The 23936-nt window shown below is 37.6% G+C and overlaps 1 protein-coding gene across 18 annotated transcripts in view; it reads left to right on the plus strand.

Moving 5' to 3' along the window:
* Positions 1–10656, plus strand: part of MYT1L (myelin transcription factor 1 like) — a 308925-nt gene extending 298269 nt beyond the window's left edge. For 14 of the 18 annotated variants that reach the window (XM_057431735.1, XM_057431734.1, XM_057431737.1 and 11 more), the window contains 4 exons: positions 470–561; positions 2318–2427; positions 7398–7541; positions 7866–10656. In XM_057431735.1, coding sequence (XP_057287718.1) covers positions 470–561; positions 2318–2427; positions 7398–7541; positions 7866–8006 — 487 coding nt within the window. In that variant the 3' untranslated portion in view covers positions 8007–10656. The remainder of the gene's footprint in view (positions 1–469; positions 562–2317; positions 2428–7397; positions 7542–7865) is intronic. The other 4 variants (XM_057431740.1, XM_057431746.1, XM_057431730.1 and 1 more) reach the window with 1 other exon arrangement.
* The last annotated feature ends 13280 nt before the right edge of the window (positions 10657–23936 follow it).

Consider the following 23936-nt stretch of genomic DNA (forward strand, 5'->3'; position numbering starts at 1 on the left):
CAGCTCAATAGGTGATATTTACAAAGAGAAGCATAGTTTATAAGAGTTAATCATTTGGATGTGGAAGATAGCTCATGCCCCCTTCTCTCAGCATTCAGTTCCAACATTTGAATTTAAAAGGGTGGAAGTTAAGGGCAGGGACATATAAATTCAAAGGGGAATATTTTCACAATAACTGGTTTTAAAATAAAACTTTTTAGAAAGAGCACTGTGCCTGTAGAAAATTGGACTGTTGTTCCCAGGCTTATAGTTTCACTTTTATGTTAGCTGTCTATACAAAAAGAACTTGGAAGAAAGAATCAAAACCATGAAATCACTACTGGTAAGTCCTTTTTTTTAGACTAACGCACTCTTTCAGTGCTAGGCAGTGAAGATAAACTTGTCTCTGATACTGTTTTTATTACAGGTTTGGATTAAAGATTTATTTTCAATGACTTTTCAAAACTAACAGGCTCCTTACTGTTCACAGTTTATCGGGATGCCCCAGAGCTACTTCAGCAATGAAGAAAGCAAAGCTGTCTGGTGAACAAATGCTAACAATAAAGCAGCGGGCCAGTAATGGTAAATTTTTAATCATTACCTTTATTTAATCATTACTGCTTCTTTGTAAACTAAAGTTGTCTTTATTCTATTGGTTCTTTTTCCTACATGTGTAAATCTTCTTTGTATAAATAATGAATTTGCTTCCAGTAGAAGTAGGCTGTGGATATCTGAGCCAGCAGAGGAATGGTCAGGCTGGTCTGTTACATCTACATAAATCTAAAACACTAAAATATTTCCAATTATAACATACTGTTACAATTTTCTGATTCACATCTCATTCATTAAAGGTAGATAATTGGTGTTAATTGTTGCAGGATTCAGAAGAGAAAGAGGTTTCATTTCCAGAGTGTCAGGTCCCCGTGAGGTCCCCTTAATTCATTTGAAGCTCTTACTCTGTAACGTCTGATCTTGTGCCATTACATTTCCAATAGTCTGCAATCCTTTCTGGGAACCCTGAGTTGCAAGGAAGCTGATAAAAGTATCTTGGATAAAAATCCAAATCTAATAGTCAAACTGCAATAGAAGCAAAATGTAGATACTTCATTTCAAATAAATAATGCACAAAAGACTTGTCTGAGAGGTGCCTAAATCCTGAGTTTTCTTGGAAAACTTGATGCAGTCACTTAGTCTGTGACTGTGCATTGTCTTCTTAATTTCTGGTGTTGACTTTGAGAACCACAAAGCATTTCAACACAGGTGTTTCAGCCCACACTGCTAGCATGGCTGAGGGAAGCATTGACTGTCTTCAGTAGCTGGTAACCAGGGAGTGGAAAGTTTGGGTGTAATTTTCTCTGCAGCCTGGGAAGTATTGGAAACTGTATCTGCTATGCCCAGGAAGAATGCTTTAAGGAGTGGTACATGTAAATTTCAGGTACCTAGAGGGATACAGGGCATCCTTCCTATTAGAGTTAGGGACTGTAGGAAAAGGAAGGCAAGATTCACGCTAGAGTAAGAATAAGAGAGTGGGAACACCAATTTCTCTAGCTTTAGGGGTTCAGACTTTGACTTGGGAGAAAACAGGTCTATCTATCTCTTCCCAGGACTTTTTATTTTATGCTTTGTTATAGTAATTTAAAGGATAAATAAATAAAACCTTTACAGTTTATTCCTGCCTGAGTCCTTAAAAATGCAGGTACCTTTAAAATTCTGTTCTCTAAATGTCTGTTCCATAAAACCCCAGATATCACTTCAGTTTTTCAAATTATTCTCTAGATCATTATTTAATAATAACCTTCTGAACCATGAACTTACTAAAAACAAAAGGAGAATCACAATATACCCCAGCACCTCAACAAAATTTCACTGTGCTGGAAAAAAAAAAGTCTTCTGAAATAGTTACAAATTATTTTAATGACACTGTAATATTAAGAGACTAGCATGTCAAGATATTTTCTTTTCCTTAAGAAGATCTGTCTGTGGACACAGTCTTTCAAATAAGTTACATATGACAGTGGAGCAGAAGTTATTGCTACAGGTACATTTCTCATGATACGAAGTTAAATCAGTACATAGAAAGAAAAAAGTGTCTCTTATTGATCCGGTAAGCATTTTCAACACTCTCACTGGAAAATTAAGGCAATTTTTAAAAGAAAAGTAGTGGAAAATAAATTGGTTTAACTTCAAAATAAAAGTTTGAAGAACACTTCCTTTTCCTTTTTCCTTTAATACTTTTACTTAAAACAAAATTGTTGTCAAATATGGAAATAATTAATTCACTGAATTATGATCTGAAGCTCAATTATTTTAACACCCCTTTTATTTTTATATCACACAGGTATAGAAAACGATGAAGAAATTAAACAATTAGATGAAGAAATCAAAGAACTAAATGAATCCAACTCCCAGATGGAAGCTGATATGATTAAACTCAGAACTCAGGTAACAGTTTTATGAAGCCCTAAATTCACCTGCTTTTTCTACGTGATTGATTAAAAGAAATATAGGAAATATATTGTTCCTTTTTATGTTTCTTACATATTAAGATTTCTATCTGTGATTTGCCATTTATAAAGTGAGAAAACAATATCCATTTTTCAATTTCCACACCAGTTACAAGCATCGTGGTCAGCTTTGCATTTCCCCTTGATAAGGTTGTACCTTTCTAATAGCAGTTAAAATATGATATCATGGACATTAACATAAGCTACCAGATGAAGGAGTCCAGATGAACAACCTGACTTTTCCCACTTCTGTCTTACAGAGAAAATTTATGTAGGGAAGTGAATATCTGTTACATTTCACTTCATCATGTGCTATGCTATGCAGCCCTTGGTGACAGCAGTGGTTCCACACAGATCCAGTTTAATTCCTTTTAGTTTCCAAATAAAGGAAAGGTAAACCTAACAACAGACTATTATTTAAAACCTCATTATACAGCAGTCCTAAAACTGGATGGAAAAAACAAAGGAAGGACATGAATTTCATTCTTTCCCTGGCATTTTCCAGTGTCCAGCATAGCTTCTGGTGCTTTTTTTTTTCACATGATTTGAGAATAGACACCAACAGGGAGACTGATCACAGTTCTTGCCATTTATCAACCTTTAGTCCCATGGTCATAATCATCCAATTGATCTTGATGGAAAAAGGGTAAACCATTCTTTGCTGCTTGTGGAGAAGAGTGCCATGTCTGTTGTCCTCTTCTCTTGTATACTCATAAACAGAAGGCAGGATCAGCCTCTTCAGCTTGTTTTTTCTTTACTTCTTAACCTTAGCCAAATTGATACTGAAACCTCACTTCTATGTTATGCCTGTATTCAGGGTTCTTTTGTCATTATTCAACCTTTATAGGATTTGACTTACATTTTAGATATTTTTCTGGTGTGACCACATATAACTGTAGGGTAATAAGGACAAACTCTACACGAATGTAAAGCAAGAAGAATAATCAGTGGCAGGAAAATTACATTTATTTACATTGGAAGAATTTGGTTCTAAGTTTCAAATCTGGCAGGTTCAATCTGTCATGGTTTAAGCCCAGCTGGCAACCCAGAACCACACTCCTCTCCCTTCCTCCCCCCACTCCCGGAGGGATGGGGAGGAGAATCAAAAGAATGTAACTTCCATGGATTGAGATAAGAACAGCCCAGTAACTAAGGTATAACACAAACCACTGCTGCTACCACCAATAATAATAATGATAAGGGAAATAACAAGGGAAGAGAATCTAACTGCTCACCACCTGCCGACCGATACCCAGCCCGACCTGAGCAGTGATCTAGCCCTTCCGAGTAACTGCCTACAGTTTATATATTGGGCATGACGTGCTGTGGTATGGAATACCTCTTTGGTCAGTTTGGGTCAGGTGTCCTGTCTCTGCTTCCTCCTGGCTTCCCCTCCTCCCTGGCAGAGCATGAGACTCAAAAAGTCCTTGGTCAGAGTAAACATGACTTAGCAACAACTAGAAACATCGGTGTTATCAGTGTTGTTCCCAGGCTGAAAGTCAAAAACACAGCACTGCACCAGCTACTAAAAAGGAGAAAAATGACTGCTACTGCTGAACCCAGGACACAATCTGCCTCATGTTTTCTTTTTCTTAATACAACACTGTAGGTGTTTTTTCACATACAGACTGATTTAGCTGAGGTTTTAAAAAATGTAAAGCAGTGTGGCTGTTATGTGTGCATTAGATAAATGCTCCAGTAGTTAATAAATATCCTCATTTTTAATTTTTGTTTTGGCTAGATGAATTTTAAAAAAAGTATAAATAAAGTCACAATAACACTATCACAGGCATAAAATATGTATTTTTTGAGTTCCCAAGATTTAGTTAGGAATGTCACATCAAGTTTTGATGTGTAATGAGTACAGAAGCCATACTTCAGTGTCTCAGTTCTAGCTGGGATCTACACGACCTGAGATCACAGCATATTTATGGTAAAAAAAGCCTCAGCTGATTATTTTGCGATCAAGTAGAAAGGATGCTTTTCACACCTTGGTGCAGCAGTTTTAGAAAAAGGGTAGAATGACTGGCAGTGACACATCCTGTCATTAAGATAATTAATAGGAATCTAGAAAATAGCACTACAAGAGACCTCGACATGTTATTTTGTCCATCAGTCTCCCTTTCCTACTTCCCAGCTCTTCCTAAGCCACTCCTGACAAGTGCTTGTCTAACCTGTTTCTTACTTACTTCACCAGAGATTCCACAGTTCCTGGGCAGTCAGGTCTAATACCTATTCTTACCTAACTAGCTACTGACGCCTAGCAGAAAATCCTACCTGAGTCAAACTTAACAGGAGCTCAGAGGCCTCAGATTTGAATTCATACACACTCCTGAAGATAAGCAATTTACATTTCCAGCATGTAGAGAGTTACAGCATAGTCATTATCAATCTATTGAGAGGATCAAAGTCAACAGTCCACTATATTTACAACAGTAGAATTATATTGAACAAAACAAAATGTTTGCTGATAAACCTTTAGAAAATCTTTGTGCAACCTAGATTTCATTAAGACTTCACAGACAAGGAGTACACAATGGGAAGATAGTAGTTCTGTGAACACCAGAAGTAGCAACAGTCTTGCTTCATACGGATTTGCGTCCCGTATGATTCTAAGTGCCAGCAAAAGTTTTTCCTACAATAGGAACTTCCCCTCTATGTAGAATCTTTTATGTTTAAGTCATGCTGCAGTCTTTTCCTTAGTGGAAGCATTCATAATACTCTCGTTTATTCAGCTGCCTTTTACCTTAAGAAAGTATTTTTCATCTAAGACTTTAGTAAATTTGTTCAAAAGTATGGGAGGGGCAGAAACACATAAAGGTTAGCAGGAGAAAGAAGAATCTGCAGATAACTGTGTGTCTCATGCAAGCAACAGGTTATCCTGTTTTCAGAAGAGATACAAGTGAACATTCATTAGTTTCAGGGTAAAACGTTGGGAGGGAAATTTCAGCCTTTAAGCAAGTGAACACAATAATTAAGTGTGCCAGTTACCTTAATGTACTTACAGATGAGTACTAAATGCAACTGTGAGAAACACTGGTCAGCTGCCACAGTATTTGCATATAGGTAGCATCTCACTTGAAAAAACAACAAACAACCGAGTATAAAAGATCTATTCAAGTAGCAGCAGTCAGCTACCTCAAAAATCTACAGAATGTCAGCTCCTACTCATGGTAGTGAGGCAGCAGCACTATATGCCATGCTGAACTGGGCCTTCATCAACATCAGACTCTTCACTTGGGACTGTAATATAATAAACAGTTTTTTAGGGTAAAAATTAGAGCATGACTGCCTCTAACAAGTACCTGTGAAAGATGTTTTGCATTCGCATGCAGCATTTGTCTCCAACATAAAAAAGCTGAGAGCAAAACAAGAGAGGACGATGTGTTTCCAGTTTCAAAGCTGAAGTATTTTGCCTGCTAATATATGTTGTGGAAATACCTCAGAATCAATTAATTTTGACAAAACCAAGCCCCTGCAATACTTAACAGCTTGGATTAACTGCAATACAAACACTTGTAGTTAAAGTAAGAGATACTTGAAGATCTTTTCATGTAGCCACATCACTTGTCAAAGTTACTCCTATCAAATGGGCTGTATTTCCATAAGCAACTGGAACTTTCATTTAACCAGAATAAAACTTAAGAGATCTAAGTACCTGATTTTGCCAACAGTTTCCTAAAAATCTACTCATCCATGGTCAAGTTAATATTCACTTAAGAACCTTTTCTCCTTCTGCCTGCTACTACCACACAAACCTGCAGCCTTCCCATCAGCATTTAAATTGTATCAATTCTTCCCAGAGTTGCCAGTGCAGAAATGGATAAAACTCATTTTGAGAATTCAGAAACTTGTGTTCTTTGGCATTTTTTCCCCTTCTCTGATATTTTCTTTTTTGCCCTGTCATCAATGTATACTTCAGCCTACACGCATAAAAGCACACTGTACACTTCTTTTTAGAGGTTAATGTTTGTCATCCACTGTGGAAAGAAAGCACAGGTCTACAGAGGAAAGCATAGACACGAGTAAGCTCTGCATGTCCTCTTGACAAGCCAATGGTCATCTGAAGTCATTATAGCTTCATTAGCACAGTGCTCTGCACAAGCTGGGGTAAATTGCCTCTCAGCAATGATTTTTAGCTCATGAAGGTCATCATGCAAGGTCAGAGCTAACTTGAGTCTGGTCATATGGGAACACCGGCAGAGCATACAGGCAGAGCATACTCTCATCTGTCTTCACCCATACGTGTAGTTGTGCCCGAGAGACCCACCTTCCTGGCTGTTGTGCAGATTTTCTTCAGTTCCTTCAGTTTTTCAACTCATTGCATGTATTAGGAAACTTTCTGAATTTGTACGTACATTGCAATAACATGCAACTGTTCAGCTTTCAAAAGCAGCCCTGTGAACTTGCATAGATTCAAATTATACTTAAAAGAGCTAAACACTGGCAGCAAGGAGCTGTGCATGCTTAACTAACTTTATACACGTATACAGATATATATATATATATGTCAATCAGAAAATATAAGAAATGCATGACTTACTGCAGAATGTGCGTAAGGTAGGGTCCTAGGAGTAGAAGTGTTTAACCAAATGGGTGAACTTGCAGAACTAAGGTCTTTCTTAATGTCTTTCAACTCAAGAAGAAAAGTTCTAAAGCAGTGGAATCGAATCCAAGTTCATTCATTATTACCAATATTAAAAAGACAAGCTGTTAAATTCATACAACACGCAGTAAGAATAAGAAGCCCTTAACAATGATAAGAATTGCAGACTCTAGCAAAATCTTTTTTATCGTGAATGAATAGTCCTTTTTCTCCTTTCCCTGGTATTTCTGTTATCTCTTCCTTCAAAAAGCACATGCTTTATGACAGTTTGCCTTATATTACATTGTGCACAAATTTGTCCATTTTAGATTACCACAATGGAGAGCAACCTGAAGACGATAGAAGAGGAGAACAAAGTAATTGAACAGCAAAATGAGTCTCTTCTTCATGAACTGGCCAATTTAAGCCAGTCTTTAATTCATAGTCTAGCTAATATCCAGCTGCCACATATGGTAAGTGATTGAGAGCACAAGTTAAGGAATTTGGCGATCCTCAGTTCACTTCATACAATAGATGTCTTTTTTTATGTTTATGTTTCATCAACCAGTTGGATATTTGTGGTAACAACACTGAAACCATAAAGATACATTTAACTGCTAACAAAGACATGGAGGGCCTGTTCCAGTGTATCCTGTAAAATTAAGTAAGAACCAAATAGGCATTTTAAATATTACTAAAAAATGGTGGCAATTTGCCTTGATAATATGTTATGCTTAAATGAATTTACACTTAAGAAAATAAAAGTTGTATATGAACTACTATTTAATATCTCGTAGGAACCAATCAATGAACAAAATTTTGATGCTTACGTGACCACTTTGACGGACATGTATACAAATCAAGATCGTTATCAGAGTCCAGAAAATAAAGCCCTACTGGAAAATATAAAGCAGGCTGTGAGAGGAATTCAGGTCTGAACAGCTGCTATAGTGGTGAAAGTCTTGCTTAAAAAAAGGATGCCTCTTGTTTTTTGCTGCTGTAATTTACCAGAAAGTGTTATATATTTATTTCTGTTTGAAACAGTGTTATGCTTACAAGACTTCATAATGATTTTATGTCTTGCTTTAAAGATAGTAACTGCAGAATAGTTTTTTGAATACATTCACATTTTGTACGTTTTCATATAAGCTGACATAGTGTGATACGCCATGTAATGTTTATAGCTGCTAATGTATGCACATTTTTGGGGTATATATATTTCTGAAGAGGTAAGCTGATCAAAATAAATAGAGTGTAAATTCTTTTTAATGCTTTAGTGATTAAATGTTTTAGTATTTTGAACTGAAATGGACAAAAAAAAAACAGCTTTGAATGACAATGTTGCGGTCTGCAGCCACTTTTTAAACACTATCATTTTGCCTCATGTTGGAGGATTTTATGGGATTTAAGAAATACATTTTGTGTGCATATTGTTTCATAGCAAGAATTGGTTGCAAAAATGCTTTATTTTTGAACAATGCTTGAAAATATTATGTGACTTTTGGTTTGAAGGATGGTGTGTGGTGGGGGCAATAAAATAAGGTTTTTTGAATTCCAAGAAAATGGCATGGATTAGATGTAAGATACAAAATGGGTAATTTATTGTAAGACAACATCAAGCCATGGAAACTTGACAGAAGATTCAAAGCAGCTTAAACAGCACTTTTTAATTAACTTCTAAGCATTACATGGTATGAATATGGGAACATCCATTATGAAAAGAACTATATCAGAGGTGGACAACGTGAAGATTTCAGCTTTTGTTTTCAAATAAACTTTGGAGCCAACATTCCCTTATCTCTACTGGACTGCTAGTGCCCCTCTGAACTATCTGTTATAGCAATGTAGTTCATCTTTCAGAAATTCTGTGTTTTCAATTCAAGATGGAGGACAATATTTTAAAATTAATATTGCCTTTTCACATCTTTAATTTTGGGATAAACACAAATGATCTGTGTCTCTTAAGAGTTACTGAACTGCATTCGTTGCTGTCTATAGTAGGAATGCAGTTCAGTAAAGATCTTTCTTTTTGCTTTGTCAAGCATTTGATCCCGTTTTTAACATTTTAACATTTATGTTTTGCTTTTTGTTGGAGAACAATCATTACTGCAGCATTCACATATGCTTTGTATTTGTTCTACTATTACCTATTGCAAAAATGAATGCAATCAAATTTTTAATGTAACTAAATATACTTCAGCACTTTTTTTGCTTTAAACTGGATCATTTTAAGATAAAACTTATTTGTACCTTCAAGATTTGATTGTTTTCTTCAAAATGACTGCACTATATGTATGCATAAGACCACTTTTTATTACTACATTTTTTCTTTTTAAGTAGTAAATTTGGTGATGTGTTGTGTTTTACAGTTGTTGAATTTATTTAAATTTGATAGCATATCTTTTCCTTCCATGTCTTGATGTTATGCAGAAAGTACAAAAGTACTTTAAAATTTTGTTATGAAAAAGATGGGTTTTGTAAAAAATAAAATATTTTTAGCAGAACAGGACTTACAGGGTCATTGTCCCCACAATGTGCCAGTTGACTATTTGCACTTACCTTGCCCTATATATCCATACGGAGGTGTGCAATTTCTTGTGTCATTAGCCTTGTGACACTAAACCTGAACAAATTATAGTGGAAGCCATTATGGCCAATCCAGTAATATTGCTAAGGGAGACTACAGGGATCTCACAACAAATATTCTGATACAATACTCAACCTCGGTATATATATATATGTATAAATATATGTATATCCCAGCGGCACTTTATACTATTCACTGTACAAAAGCTTACAGTTTTCCACGAGGACTTTAATAACTAGCTGGGAAAAGATTATGTAATTACTTTGGGGCTCTGCAGTATCTTATCTGTACAGTGCCCTTTTTCTGTTGTGCTATTAGTTGTAGCTGCCATGCTCAGAATTGCCTTTTTGAGAGCTGAAGCAAGGTGCTTGTCGTTCACCTTCTGCCATATATATTGTACTTTTGCCCTAGCCTCCTTTTAGGGCTTTCATTGTTCATAATGGCATATGCATTTTTCCACTGCATTGTGTCTGCAGCTTCTTTGCCAATATAGTAATGCTTTCAGTAGAGTAATAGATAGTATCAGTTTTGGATTCTTATTGTTATCACCTATGTACAATGGAAAGGGATTTTAAGCACAAATCTGCTGCTCATCTAATGTTGGTACATAATATCAAATCAAAAGTTATCTGTGACTATTATATAGGGATCACAAAAGTGTCACATATTAGAATGCTGACCTTTCATATGAAATTATTGTGAGTCATCAGAGTTTATTTATTATAACTTATTGTTCATATTCATTTCTAAGTTAATTTAAGTAATCATTTATTAAGACAGAATTTTGTATAAACTATTTATTGTGCTCTCTGTGGAACTGAAGTTTGATTTATTTTTGTACTACACGGCATGGATTTGTTGACATTTTAATTTTGCTATAAATGTGTGGAATCACAAGTTGCTGTGATAATTCATTTTTAAATTGTGAACTTTGTACAAATTTTGTCATGCTGGATGTTAACACATCTTACTCTAAATAAATAAAAAAATGTGTTGCCACATTTGTAGCACAGTGGTTCTATGATCACCTTCAACATTTTCACTTTATCTCATGCACTCCATTACAACAATTCAGAGACTTTTTTAACAAGAAGCCTAGGCTGTTGGTTCCTTGAATTCTCCCCACAGGATGTATGGCTGCCTTTCAAACTACGCACTTTCCACTCTACACAAATGCTTAAGCACAAGAAGTTTGTTCCAACATCTCAGAACTTCCTAGAAAGAAATGTGCCTGAATAGTGTAACTGAAGAATGGTGTGCAATACATTTAAAATTAAATAAATTGATAATTGGGTTCCTAGACTCAAAACCAGAAAATGAACCTCAGTTAGAAACCTTCTCCCTTTCCTATAGCCTGCACTAAGGCCTCAAGGCATTTAAGAACCAGTCAGATGAAGAAACAAATTACAACAGTCAGTTAACACTTCTGGTCTCCACTGCCTGTGACAGGAACATCAGCACATGCTGTCACATGCAATACTGACCCTGATCTGCACCACACCATAACCCATGTTACCCCTGCAATGACTTAATAACTGGTTTAGCCTTCATTATCACTGTTAAATCACATCTAATTAAAAACATCTTCCTGGAAAACAAATACTGGGAATTGGCAATTAATTGATTTATAAGCATAATTATGGCTTTACCATATGCTTGGGTTCCTGTATTGAGTATATATTATGTTCAGCATTATGCAGTCGTATCAGTAATTTATTCTGTGCATTACCTCTGCTGGCCATTCTTCCTCACTGCATTTCTTAGAAATCGTCCTAAATGACCAAGACATAAGAGGCCACACAAATTCTACACTCTCTGCCCCTAGCAAAAGCTAGTCGACTCCTGGGGGAATTGGGAAGATACAGAGGGTCCATGACAATTTGCACAACAGAATGCAAAACAGACAGGCAGGTGAAGCAGTGCAGTCAGCTAAGGGCATCCCAGCAAGAAAGAGTAATATGTTTATGACCGTGTGTAAACACAGGGTGATATATATATATAATCATAGAATGGTTAGGGCTGGAGATGACCTTAAAATAACCTAGTTCCTTCTCCCCTGCAATCATCTAGTTCCTTCCCTACTGCCTTGGGCAGGGACATCTCACACTAGACCACGTAGCCAAAGGCTCTGTCCAACCTGGCCCTGAAAACTGCCAGAGATGGAGCAGCCACAACTTCCTTGGGCAACCCATTCCAGTGCCTCACCACCCTCACAGTAAAGAAGTTCTTCTTCTAACATGAACTTCCCCTGTTTAAGTTTAAACACCTTGTCTTATTGCTACAGTCCTTGATGAAAAGTCCCCTCTGGCATCCCTATAGCCCCCCTTCAGATACTGGAAGGCTGCTATGAGTTCTCCACACAGCCTTCTCTTCTCCAGGCTGAACAACCCCAACTTTCTCAGCCTGTCTTCATACAGGAGGTGCTCCAGTCCCCTGATCACCCTTGTGGCCCTTCTCTGGACTTGTTCCAACAGTTCCATGTCCTTTGTATGTTGAGGACACCAGAACTGAACACTCTACTCCAAATGGGTTCTCATGAGAGCAGAGTAGAGGGGCAGGATCACCTCCTTTGACCTGCTGGTCATGCTCCTTTTGACACGGCCCAGGATATGGTTGGCCCTGACCAAGGCGTAGGACCTTGCACTTCTCCTTGTTGAACTTCCTGAGGTTGGCATCAGCCCACCTCACAAGCATGTCTAGGTCCCTCTGGATGGCATTCCTTCCCTCCAGGGTATCAACTGAACCACACACCTCGGTGTCATCGGCAAACTTGCTGAGGGCACACTCAGTCCCACTGTCCATGTCAGCAACGAAGGTGTTGAACAAGACCAGTCACAACACTGACCCTTGAGGGACACCCTTGTTACCAGTCTCCAGCCAGACACTGAGCTGTTGAGCACAACTCTTTGCGTGCGGCCATCTAGCCAGTTCTTTATCCACCGAGTGGTCCACCTATCAAATTGATGTCTCTCCAGTTTAGAGGCAAGGATGTCATGCGGGACAGTGTCAAACACTTTGCACAAGTCCAGGTAGATGATGCCAACCGCTCTGCCCCTGTCCATTAGCTCTGTAGCCTCATCACAGAAGGCCACCGAATGGGTCAGGGATGATTTGCCCTTAGTGAAACCATGTTGGCTGTCACCAACCACCTCATTATTTTTAGATGATAAGACAGGTAACGTTTCAGGAAATTTCATCTCCCTTTTGAGGATCACATGTAAAATTTTGTGCTTTTGTTTTATTTTACCTATTTATTAGTAAAATTCTGGATTTTTCTTGCTCAGATGTTTTCAGTCATAGTGTCCTTCAGTAGCTCTCATAAGAAAGTCAACAATACATTTTTGCACTACATATATGTAAAGAATTGATAATGTTATTTCTGATATTAGTTCCCAGTACCAGAATTTTGCTGCTAATGCATGACTAAATGTTCTTGTAGTATTAAAATACATTTGTATACAGTTAAAAGCTACAGGACAAAAGGATTAAATATGACAGTGTTTAATCCTGATAAGCAGGCAAATCACTGTATATCAGATATAAAGAATATATCTATATTATAAATGTAAGCCGACGATTTTGTCACCTCATGTCCAGTAAAATGGATCTGTGACCAGGAAACAAGTGCATCCCCCTAGACCTGGATCAATACACCAGTAGGCTAGTACTATGCAGAGTAAAAAAAATATCACATTCTCTACATTAGTAGTGAGCTGCTCAGCAGTACCTGAAGTAGTTAATGCTCATTCCCCACTCCTGCTTCCTGCACACATTAGTATTTCTTCGGATAAATCCTTTTGCCAAAGGATATGAGCCAACTCCTCTGGCCTCATAAGACTATTTTTCCATTGTTGTGATCAACTGACCCTTCTCTGTGTCAGTGGACTTAGCCCTTCTTGAACTTTGTTTGACTTAATGCTTCTTGAGCCTACTTTGCCCAGTATCCCAAGCAATGCTTTCACAAATAACATTACATCTCTCTGTTGCTAATGACCAAAATACTTTGCATGTCTTTCACTACGTCCTCATATTACATTTTTCTTGCCCATTCACTGATTGATGGCTTGGACCTGTGATCAACTGTTCCATTTGGATTAAGTTTTTAAATACAGCAAAAAAAAAAAATAATCATCATTAATCTCTAACCTTGCCTTTCTATTTAGTCCGTCACATCATCAAATCTTTTTAGTTCTATGCTGATCAATCTTCCCTTCTTTATCCATTTATGGTTTTTTATTTAAGATCAGTAATAAAATTATTTGCTTCAGTAGTACCAAAAAGAGAAAAATTATAGCAGAAAGTGTATTCACAAATAACTTTGAGCTATCTTGTTCCTTCAATATAGAGAAAAGTTTTACTTCCATCATAAAGGAAGGGATAATGTGGAATGGGTCGTGTGCAATCAATTACTCATTTAACACTTTCTGTAGAGAAAACCAGATCTAAGTCTAGAGCAAAAATTTTCATTGCAGCACTTTTTCAATGGAGTCACTGATTTCTGAACAGAACGTTTAGCCTTGGCAGCAGATTGGTTTTCTTAACTATCTCTCATGAATTGTTAGGAATAATTTGTGGATTCTTCAAGGTTTACTGACTATACACTGAAAATTACTCCCCTTGCAAATCACTTCCAAAGGGCACAATCATCCAATTGTCTGTGGAAAGGATTGACATAGAAGAATAAAAATCTGCAGAACAAGTACACTGTCAGAACAAGTCCGTAAAAGGCAAAAGAAACAGGACAAAGTCGGGCCACCAAACACGTAGGCATATAAAATGAAGAAAGGAACAAAAAAGGTAGGAGCACTTGTGCTGAGATAACACAACTATTCAAGAAGAAAAAGGCTGCATGATACAGCGGAGCTGGAGGATGCAGGCATGCACAGTGGAAGTTGCTCAGAAGTCCTTTTTTTTTTTTTTTATGAGATTCCTGAATTAGCCCTTGCACTTATTCCTTGGTTTCTTAGTTTTGCATTAGGGTGTGGGCTCTGCCCTATCTGAAAGTTTAGATCCTTTTGCTACATGATTTAGGATGCTAATAAGAGAAGCTTCAATCTTAAATTAGCATGACAAAAATAAGAAATTCTTAACACTGAAAAGTCAAACAATGCTTCACTGAAAACAAACCAAACCAAAATTCTGTCTCCTACCGTACACCAAACATTAGGGACATGCACTTTCCATTGACCATGTCTAAGGAACAACCAACTGTACTGTTGGGGATTACTGATCGAGTTTCTTTCTCCAGCCCTGGGAAACTGTCTGGTTTACATCAGTTCTGAATCCTCTGGTGATGCTTGTACTGCTATATCTCATCAATAGCTCTGGGGTTGCAGGCACAGTGGCCCCAGAGCAAGTGATACCTGCAACAGGTTCAGGGAGACCAGCAGCTCCAGCAGAGAGGTCACTGCGGTGACTGCAGCACAGACTGTTTCAAATTATGCTTTACAGAACACTCTTAGTTTAAGTCTTTTCTGTAGTTATTTTTCATGAAAATGTGGCATCAATTTATGCGCCATGGTTATTCATAATGGGAACAATACAAGTAGCTGCATGGTTTTTCCATTTATGTGGTTATAAGGAGCTGGCTGTGGTTATTTTAAATGGGCTTGTTACTTGAATTAATATAAGTAAATGTGTTATATTCAATAGGAACTGAGCAGTGTGCTGTTAGTAAGTAATATGGTTTATAAAGACTGAGCTATTCAGTGACTCTCCAAACATATGAATTGCTTCTACTCAATTCTTTAATGACCATGGCTTTTACAAAGAGAGAACAGAAGTGCGCAAGTCATTACCAGATTTATACAATAAGGAGGTATGACAAAATGAAAGCAGGTTTTGGATTTTCACATATTTAAACCTTTCTCTGTACGGGCCATGCTATCCTTGCATGACACTTTGTTCCTAAAGAGATTTATTCTCCACATGTATGAAACTTTAGATTTATCTTTTTCTTGTAACAGTAACAAAAAATGATAATATGTGCATGACTTCATATAATCTTAATTTGTGAAGAACGCTGACTCACAAAATCCCTGGCCATGTCCCAGAGCCCTCAGGCTGTGCTCAGATGGATGTCCAAGATGTCTGAGTGCACTTATATTTAATCAGATCAACGTTAACACCTCCACCAGCAGAAATATTTAAGCCTAGGTAGAAGTCAGGTCTCAACTCGAATACAGAATCATAGAACCATAGAATAGTTAGGGTTGGAAAGGACCTTAAGATCATCTAGTTCCAAACCCCCTGCCATGGGCAGGGACACCTCACACTAAACCATGCCACCCAAGGCTCTGTCCAACCTGGCCTTGAAAACTGTCAGGGATGGAGCATCCACAACCTCCCTGGGCAACCCATTCCAGTGCCTCACCACCCTCACAGTAAAGAACTTCTTCCTTATACCCAATCTAAACTTCCCCTATTTAAGTTTTAACCCATTACCCCTTGTCCTGTCACTACAGTCCCTAATGAAGAGTCCCTCCCCAGCATCCTTATAGACCCTGTTCAGATACCGGAAGACTGCTATGAGGTCTCCACGCAGCCTTCTCTTCTCCAGGCTGAACAGCCCCAACTTCCTCAGCCTATCTTCATATGGGAGGTGCTCCAGTCCCCTGATCATCCTCGTGGCTCTCCTCTGGACTTGCTCCAACAGTTCCATGTCCTTTTTATGCTGAGGACACCAGAACTGCACATATGCTGCTAGAATTGCACATGACGTGATCTTACCTACAGAGAGGGCTCCTGCAAACCATCCCATAGTGCGTCTTGTCTACACATGATCAGAAGCTGTCTGAACAGATTTGATCAGCATGCTGGAAAACTATTGTTCTTACATGCAACAGTTTGAAAATCCTGGTTAAAACTTGATTTTTCAAGCTGTAATTCGAATCTATCCACTATTTCCTAAGGAATCTGATAGGCATATTTAAATGCGGATTACAAAGTAATCCATAGATAAAAAGTAAAATATAAATGCTATCTGTTATTGTTAATACTTGTCTATTAAATGATCTGTTTTAAATGTTTCGAATGCACTCCCTCAAAACCTCACTGAAGTCAAGAGAAACTCTGGCTTTAATGAGCAGGACTTCAAAATATGAGTAGGACAAGGCGCAGAGCTGTTTTTGAAGAGGATCTGCCTAGGTGTTCCCCTCACAGTAAGCTCTCCAAAGAAGTACAAAAAGATTTTAAACACACAAAAAGGTAGGTTTTGAACAAAGATAGGAGTTTTATTTTTTAAACAGGGAATGCTCAGAACAGCTAGAAGAGGAATAAAACAGATGTTCCCATGTGCTCCTTTCACACATATCCTTACTCCCAAGTTAACCAATGACTTTCTGAGTCACTCACCCAGCTCTTACTTAGGCCACTTGATCTCAGGAGGCTCTTTGAACCCTCTCCTAGATGCGACTCCCAGCTCGATGCTACAACCCTCTTTAACATTAACTGCTTCAGGCCCCAGCATTCGCATGAAGGAGCAAACCTTCTGCTTGTACCACTGGGTTCCTCAGTATTTTTTTTATAACACAGATTTATAACAATCAAATAAAACTAACACCTAGACTCAAAAATAGAAAACAGAATTAGGAATCATGGAAGAACCTTCTAACATTCTGTTTTCTAATTCTAAGACGTAAAAAGTTGGTGCCTTGGAGAAAAAAAGGCAGGGAAAACATTAAGAAGGATGAAAAAGAAAGTCTGAAATGAAGAATTAACGGCTGTGTCATTTTAATTCTGGTGTCTTTCCAAAAATTACAAATTAAAATTCTAGAAGTGTGCTGTTCATAGTGATCTTACAAATGATACTGAAATTATGGTATGCCATTTTACTACTGGTTCAATATATATTTGTAAGGTAAGTGACATTTGGTGCATATGAAGACAGGCTGACAAAATTGGGGCTGTTCAGCCTGGAGAAGAGAAGGCTGCATGGAGACCTCATAGCAGCCTTCCAGTATCTGAAGGGGGCCTATAAGGATGCTGGGGAGAGACTCTTCATTAGGGACTGTAGTGATAGGACAACAGGTAACAGGTTAAAACTTAAACAGGGGAAGTTTAAATTAGATATAAGGAAGAAGTTCTTTACTGTAAGGGTGGTGAGGCACTGGAATGGGTTGCTCAGGGAAGCTGTGATTGCTCCATCCCTGACGGTGTTCAAGGCCAGGTTGGACAGAGCCTCGGGTGACATGGTCTAGTGTAAGTTGTCCCTGCCCATGGCAGGGGGGTTGGAACTACATGACTTTAAGGTCCTTTCCAATCCTAACTATTCTATGATCCTATGATTCTATATTTACAATAAAAATATTTTCATTTTTTCAGTGGGGAGAGAAGACATGAATTAAAATTTCAGATTGAATTCTATCTTTATTACAAAACATTCCAAATTAATGTGATATTTCATGTGAACTGGATTTTTAAAATATTTGCTTTTCAGCTGAAACAAAAAATTAATAAAATAAAAAAATCCAAAACTTCTTTCTTTACCCTCATTACTTCCTGACAGCTTTTTTTAGCTGTTGTTATTCTGCTAGGAAAAAAGAGACAGTGAGAATACAGTGAGAACTGACAATGAAAGAAAAACAAAAGAAAAACAGAAAATTCAACAGAAAAAAATCTGTTATTTTTTCTAAAATTCTTCCAACTAATTAAAGATTCATATTATAAGGAGAAATAATAGATCTTGAACTCATGTAACTCAGCCATATTTTAAAGATATCATTGCTTCCAGACAGATCTGTATGGGAATAATTTTGCTTTCCACAGGCTATGCAAAAATAAAGAAGACCAAAGCATCCAAATGTCCATTTCGTGGATAAGTGTAGGATACCATGATTAGTGGAGGACAGTGAAGGATATAGAGCAAGGATTGTTGAGGATATAATTAGTCTTTGCAGCTGAAGAGAATTGTACATGACATTGATTTGCATGCAAAAGGTACTGGTATTGCTACAAGTTTTAATAGTATTTTGTGGTTTGCTTTTTTTGTTTGTTTGTTTTGTTTGGATTTTTCTCTTTTGTTATTTGTTTTTTCTCCATTTTGTTGTTCAGCAGGCTTTGTTTTGCTTACTATTATTTAAACCTTGCATCTGTTAAGGCTGTTTTGCTCACTGGCAGGCCATTCTAAAATCCAAAGGCCAACAGGAAGAGAGCATGAATGGTCATGAAATTTTGGTCATGATACACTAACCTGAGTTACAAATCAAGACCTTTATTTCACTGCTACTGTAAATCAAAGTTGGCCACCTGGAGCGAAGATTTTTGTTTTGTTCTCTTTTTGGTAGTTTGTGTTCAACTTAATAACTTAGAGATCCTGTAACAAACAACAACAGAACATCAAAGGTGACTAAAGCAGGAAGATCAGACAGGAATTAAGCAACCTAGGGAGCAATTAGAGGACATCAAGACTACCCTGAGGGAGAGAACAGGACTGAGCTATCCCACCCTAGTTGAACAGTCCTACTGACTTTGAACAGCTAGGAAAACATTAATGGGTTGAGGGAAGTCTGTTGATAGCCCAGATCTCAGACAACCTAGCTGAACACACCCTCTTGCCCCTTTGTATACTGTGGTATTTGACCTGAAAGTTTGAGGAACTGCATCTTTTTGTTTAACTGTTTTTAAACACAAAACTCTATGTGGAAAAATAAGCAATTTTTCTTCTTAATGTCCTGTTAAAGTATCAAATTACTTCTGGTATTTTTTTCAAAGACTTTTTTTCAATTATTACTCTACTCAAACTATGGTAAATTGATTTTGCTCCAGAACTGTTGCATTTCATTGGAAGCCAAGGCTGTAATGACTAGAGCAGACCATTCCTGTCCCAGATTGTGTCATATTGATAAAGTTGCTAATGACTCACCTTTCAGGCTTGTGAGGTATCTTGCCCAAGCTAGTTACCTAGACTCACCCTATTGTTAGCACAGATGGGCATTTCTAAAGCTCAAGTCAGCTGATTTCAAAACCACAGAGATGTTGGCTGCAGGGGATCCCTGAAGGCATCTTGGTAAGCCTCCTGCTCAGGCAATGATTATTATCACTACTGCCTCCTACCAGCCATGGCTTTGTATAAGCAAATCTTGAGAATCTCTCAAAAAGAGGTTTCCCAGCATTTCTGTGTAACTCATGCCAGTGTCACACTACCATCCTGGTAAAAAATGTTTTGACACCATATCCAACATAAACTCTTCAAGTTACAACTATTGCACATTGTTGTATATATCATTTACCACTGCAAAGAATTGTTTTGCTTTATCAATTTTTTATAGTTTCTCTTCAAGGTGTCATAAATTGCTGTTGGATCACAACCTTGCCCCACTTCACCAAATTAAACTAGCATAGCTTCAGCCTGTTCTCATATGCTCATAGGTCATGTATTCAAGGCTCTTGGGCATCTTGGTTCTCCTTCCAGTTTCTCATCATCCCCTTTGATCTGGAGAGCCCAGAGCAGGATGTGTCCTGCCAGGTGGGACCTCAACATGCACCAGTTGAGGAAGAAAGCAGCTTCCCTTGATCTGCTGACTATGAATCTCCTGATGATGCTCATTCTTTCAAAATTAAGAACAGAAAATACTTACACTGCTTTGGAGAGTTCAACAGGATTTATTCAACGCTGCCTCCTGGACCCTTCCTAGGATTTGGTATCCATGGGGATATTTGGTGTCCATGGGGCCAGGAGCGGTAGGGGTTCTCTGGGACAGCAGGGCAGGACTTGACAGCCAGGACCCCTAGGCCTGGAGCAGGATAGCTGGGGAGCACTGGGACAGCCCCAGCCCTGGGCATTACAAACTTCCCTGGGGACTGTGATGAGCCAAAACTAGATTAGGATTTTGACCTGTGTGTTGGAGCTGGGATCAGGCCCACTGGGGAAACCAGGGTCCAATGTAACACTGGGATGGCTGGGCATCACATACAAAGTCCAACACAGTACATGGAAATGAGCTGAGGTTAGGGTGCAAATTAAGTTAGGTTAAAAGTAGGGCTGCTTGCCCTCAGAGTGGGCCCTGGTTTTCCCCACAGCAGTTCCTTCTCCTCAGGGATGAGGTCTACTCTTCCCAGGCTGGCTCTGCACCCCCGTGGCCAGGACCCTGGGCCAAAGGTGCCCAGGATCCCAACAGTACCCATCTGGTGAATGGTCACAGTCCTACTGCATTTGTCTGTCTTCAGAGAAGGCACTGCTTTTCATTTATGTCTATAAAACATGTGTCCGGGTTGCTCTCATCCTGGCTAAGGTCTCCAGGTACAACTGTAGCACAAATAATAGGCTGGAATCTCTTCTGGTGAGGTATTTCCTCAGTGTAGGGAAGGGATTAAACTAATAACACCCAATTTCCCGTTATGCTGATATTAAGGAAAATTACTCTGTGGGAAACCAGGAGTTCACTGATTTGAGTACATTTTCCTTTGGGAAAGTCTCTTCAGGGGACTTTTTTTACTTTTCTTTATCATTATAGGCCAACTCTTCCACTAGGTACATCAGCTGGCTATTGAGTAAGGGCCTATGTTTTCCTGCATTTTAAGCAGCTTGCCAGAGGAGGGCTTAATATTATTTTTCATTTTTATTTAATATTTTTTCCTTAGCATATAATTTAAAAAGCCAGAATGATAAAAGCAGGTTATCCTATTGCACTGTTTACTTTTCAAGTCTGACTTCACTAGCCAATGCAGGTTGATAAGTGTTTTACCCCCACTTGTGTTACTTGTGATAGTGGTGTGTGATCAAAAAACTCCTTAACAATTAGATCTAATAGATCCATATTGTACAGTTAGTAAAAACCCCAAGCTTTTGGGCATTTTCCTAAATGTCAGACAATGGGTTAGCAAGGTCCATTTCCTATAGCTGCACTGTAACTGTCTCTTTGAAAAGGAGGACACATTAAAACACATTATCTGAAAGAAAAGTATTATTTGGCAAATATAAGTTATACTGGCTGATTTAAGATACAGTAAGCATCTTTCCTTGGACACACACACGAGCACCGGGTAGCCTGATTTAAGTGAACATTCAATGATAATTTGGAAGACAATCATTTCTTTTTCTGACAGCTCATATAAAACCTGTCCCAGGAATTTCTTCGTATAAAGAAACAATGCTCATGCAAGTAATCTAATCTGCAAGACATGAGGCAAGTACACACATCCTAGAGCATTCCAGTGCTAGGCACGCTTTTGTTTGAACTTGGAGGGAATCTTTTTAATGATGTAACCAGTGAAGGAATATTTTTCCCAAGAAATTCATGATATATTCAGGAATGGAGAATGTCAGCTTTTAAAGATATCAACAACATCATTTTCACAACTGACAGGAAGAAGGATATGAAGAAGGATATGTGAGCCTGGCTTCTATGGAGACAACATCTTTATTCTTTGCTGGGCCAGTAGATAATAATAAACTCCTGAGTGCCCATGGTCAGAGAAGTTATACTGCCTCTGACTGATCTGACTATGAAGAGGCATGAGGTTATTTCAAGAAGTACTCATATGAGTATAGAATAAGATTTCCTAGATAACTAAGAAAAGCTTATGAAGAAGCATTCATGAATTTAAATAATGGATTTATCTGGTACCCTGGGTTTAGCACACTTGCTGACACGTCATCCAGCTACCCCATGACATTCACTTTGCAAATGTAATAGAAATAAAAGGCAAGATTACATGCTTTCAAAATCACTCTAAGTTTTGCTTGTGCCTTATTAAATAAAAAAACAAACAAAAAAGATTGAATATGTTTAAACTTTAGGTCCTGTGCCAGTATATCATGATAAAACCACTTTAAATATAAATTTCTGTGGTGTTTTTTCATCATTTATTTTAACAATCTGTTCCTCTTGACTGTTGCTGTTATTATTGACCAAAATGGCCCTAAATAATAAACTAGATCATGATTCTTTGTTTGCCAAAGTCAATGCAAAGCATTTCCACTGTCAGGTATCTGAAGACAAATTGAAGCATCTTAAATGCCTCATTTTGTATCCAGAGATATAATGTTAATGTGGAGATATAAACTGAACTCAAGAGGATTTGAGCTTATATTTCTTATATCTGAAGTTTTGGTAAAACAAAAGGTAAAAGTATTAATTGATGCATCTTTTAGAAAGTGTTTTTTTTTTTACTACTTCAGCAAAGCAAAAGCTATAAAACTAAATTACTGGTATGGAATAAGACCAGCAAGTGGCAGTATTTGACAAAAATCTGAGAGGTAAGTAGGAAAGTTTTAGAAGTCAATGGAGATTTACACTATATTGAACTATAAGGTAAGTATTTCTCCTAGCATTCGGAAAGAAAGATATCTAATTTCCAACATAAATACATTATTTTTTATTTTTTTTTTCCAGTTAGCTTCTCAGCTACAGAAATTAGAAACAGGAGACAAATTTCCCATGGATATTTATGTGTAGGGTCAACAAAAATGACCCTGCACATTTTATAAAAATTCTTCTATGAAAACTAGCTAAGAATAGAAAGATGTATCAAAACCATTTGGAAGCTTTATTTATCAGAAACCTTCCCTGTCACAAATTTAGAATAGCATGCAATGAATATTAAAATCATAGAAACATAGAATCATATCACTGTTTAGGTTGTAGAAGACCTTTAAGAGCATTGAGTCCAGCCATAAACCTTACACCTCATACTCCACTGGGTATGAAAATAGTCTAACCTACTTGACTTATGAATCATTAATAACATATTAACCAAGCATCTGGAGTTTACATAAAGTAAATGGCAAGAATGCTATCTAGCATGTTAAGGGTAAAATACCTAATTAGAATAAAAATATCTATGCACTTTTAATCTCACTCCCAGATTGAATCTATGCATAGCATAGATACTTCCAAGGCATAGTACAAGGTCTAGAAAAGTCCCAGATGTTAAAATCTTTTCAGAACAACTTTAATTTGCTATAGAAAACATAATCAATCTTGACTATGTGTTTACTTTTGAAAGAGATCACCATAAAGGACCAAAATGCCATAACATAATAATTTTTTCCTAATAATCATATTTTCCTAAATGCTACAAATATCCCAATTTAGTGATATCTCTGTATTACTGAGTTTAATTATCTAACCTCAGATGTTCTGCTGCTTTTAGTATGGGCACTGCAGGATGACAGATTTACAACCATCAAGATGTTCCAATGTGAGTGGCATTTCCAACACAAAAACTTACTTGTGCGAATACCTGCACGTTGTAGGTCAAAAGTGCTCGAGCTTTTTTTCTGGACCAGGAAACAAATTTAATTTTCAGATTAAGATATGCATATATCCCCAAACTGATT

The sequence above is a fragment of the Pezoporus wallicus genome, unplaced genomic scaffold (genome assembly GCF_028554395.1).
Source record: "Pezoporus wallicus isolate ANWC-B61680 ecotype Strahan unplaced genomic scaffold, APGP_CSIRO_Pwel_v1 contig_161, whole genome shotgun sequence".
NCBI classification, from domain to species: domain Eukaryota; kingdom Metazoa; phylum Chordata; class Aves; order Psittaciformes; family Psittacidae; genus Pezoporus; species Pezoporus wallicus.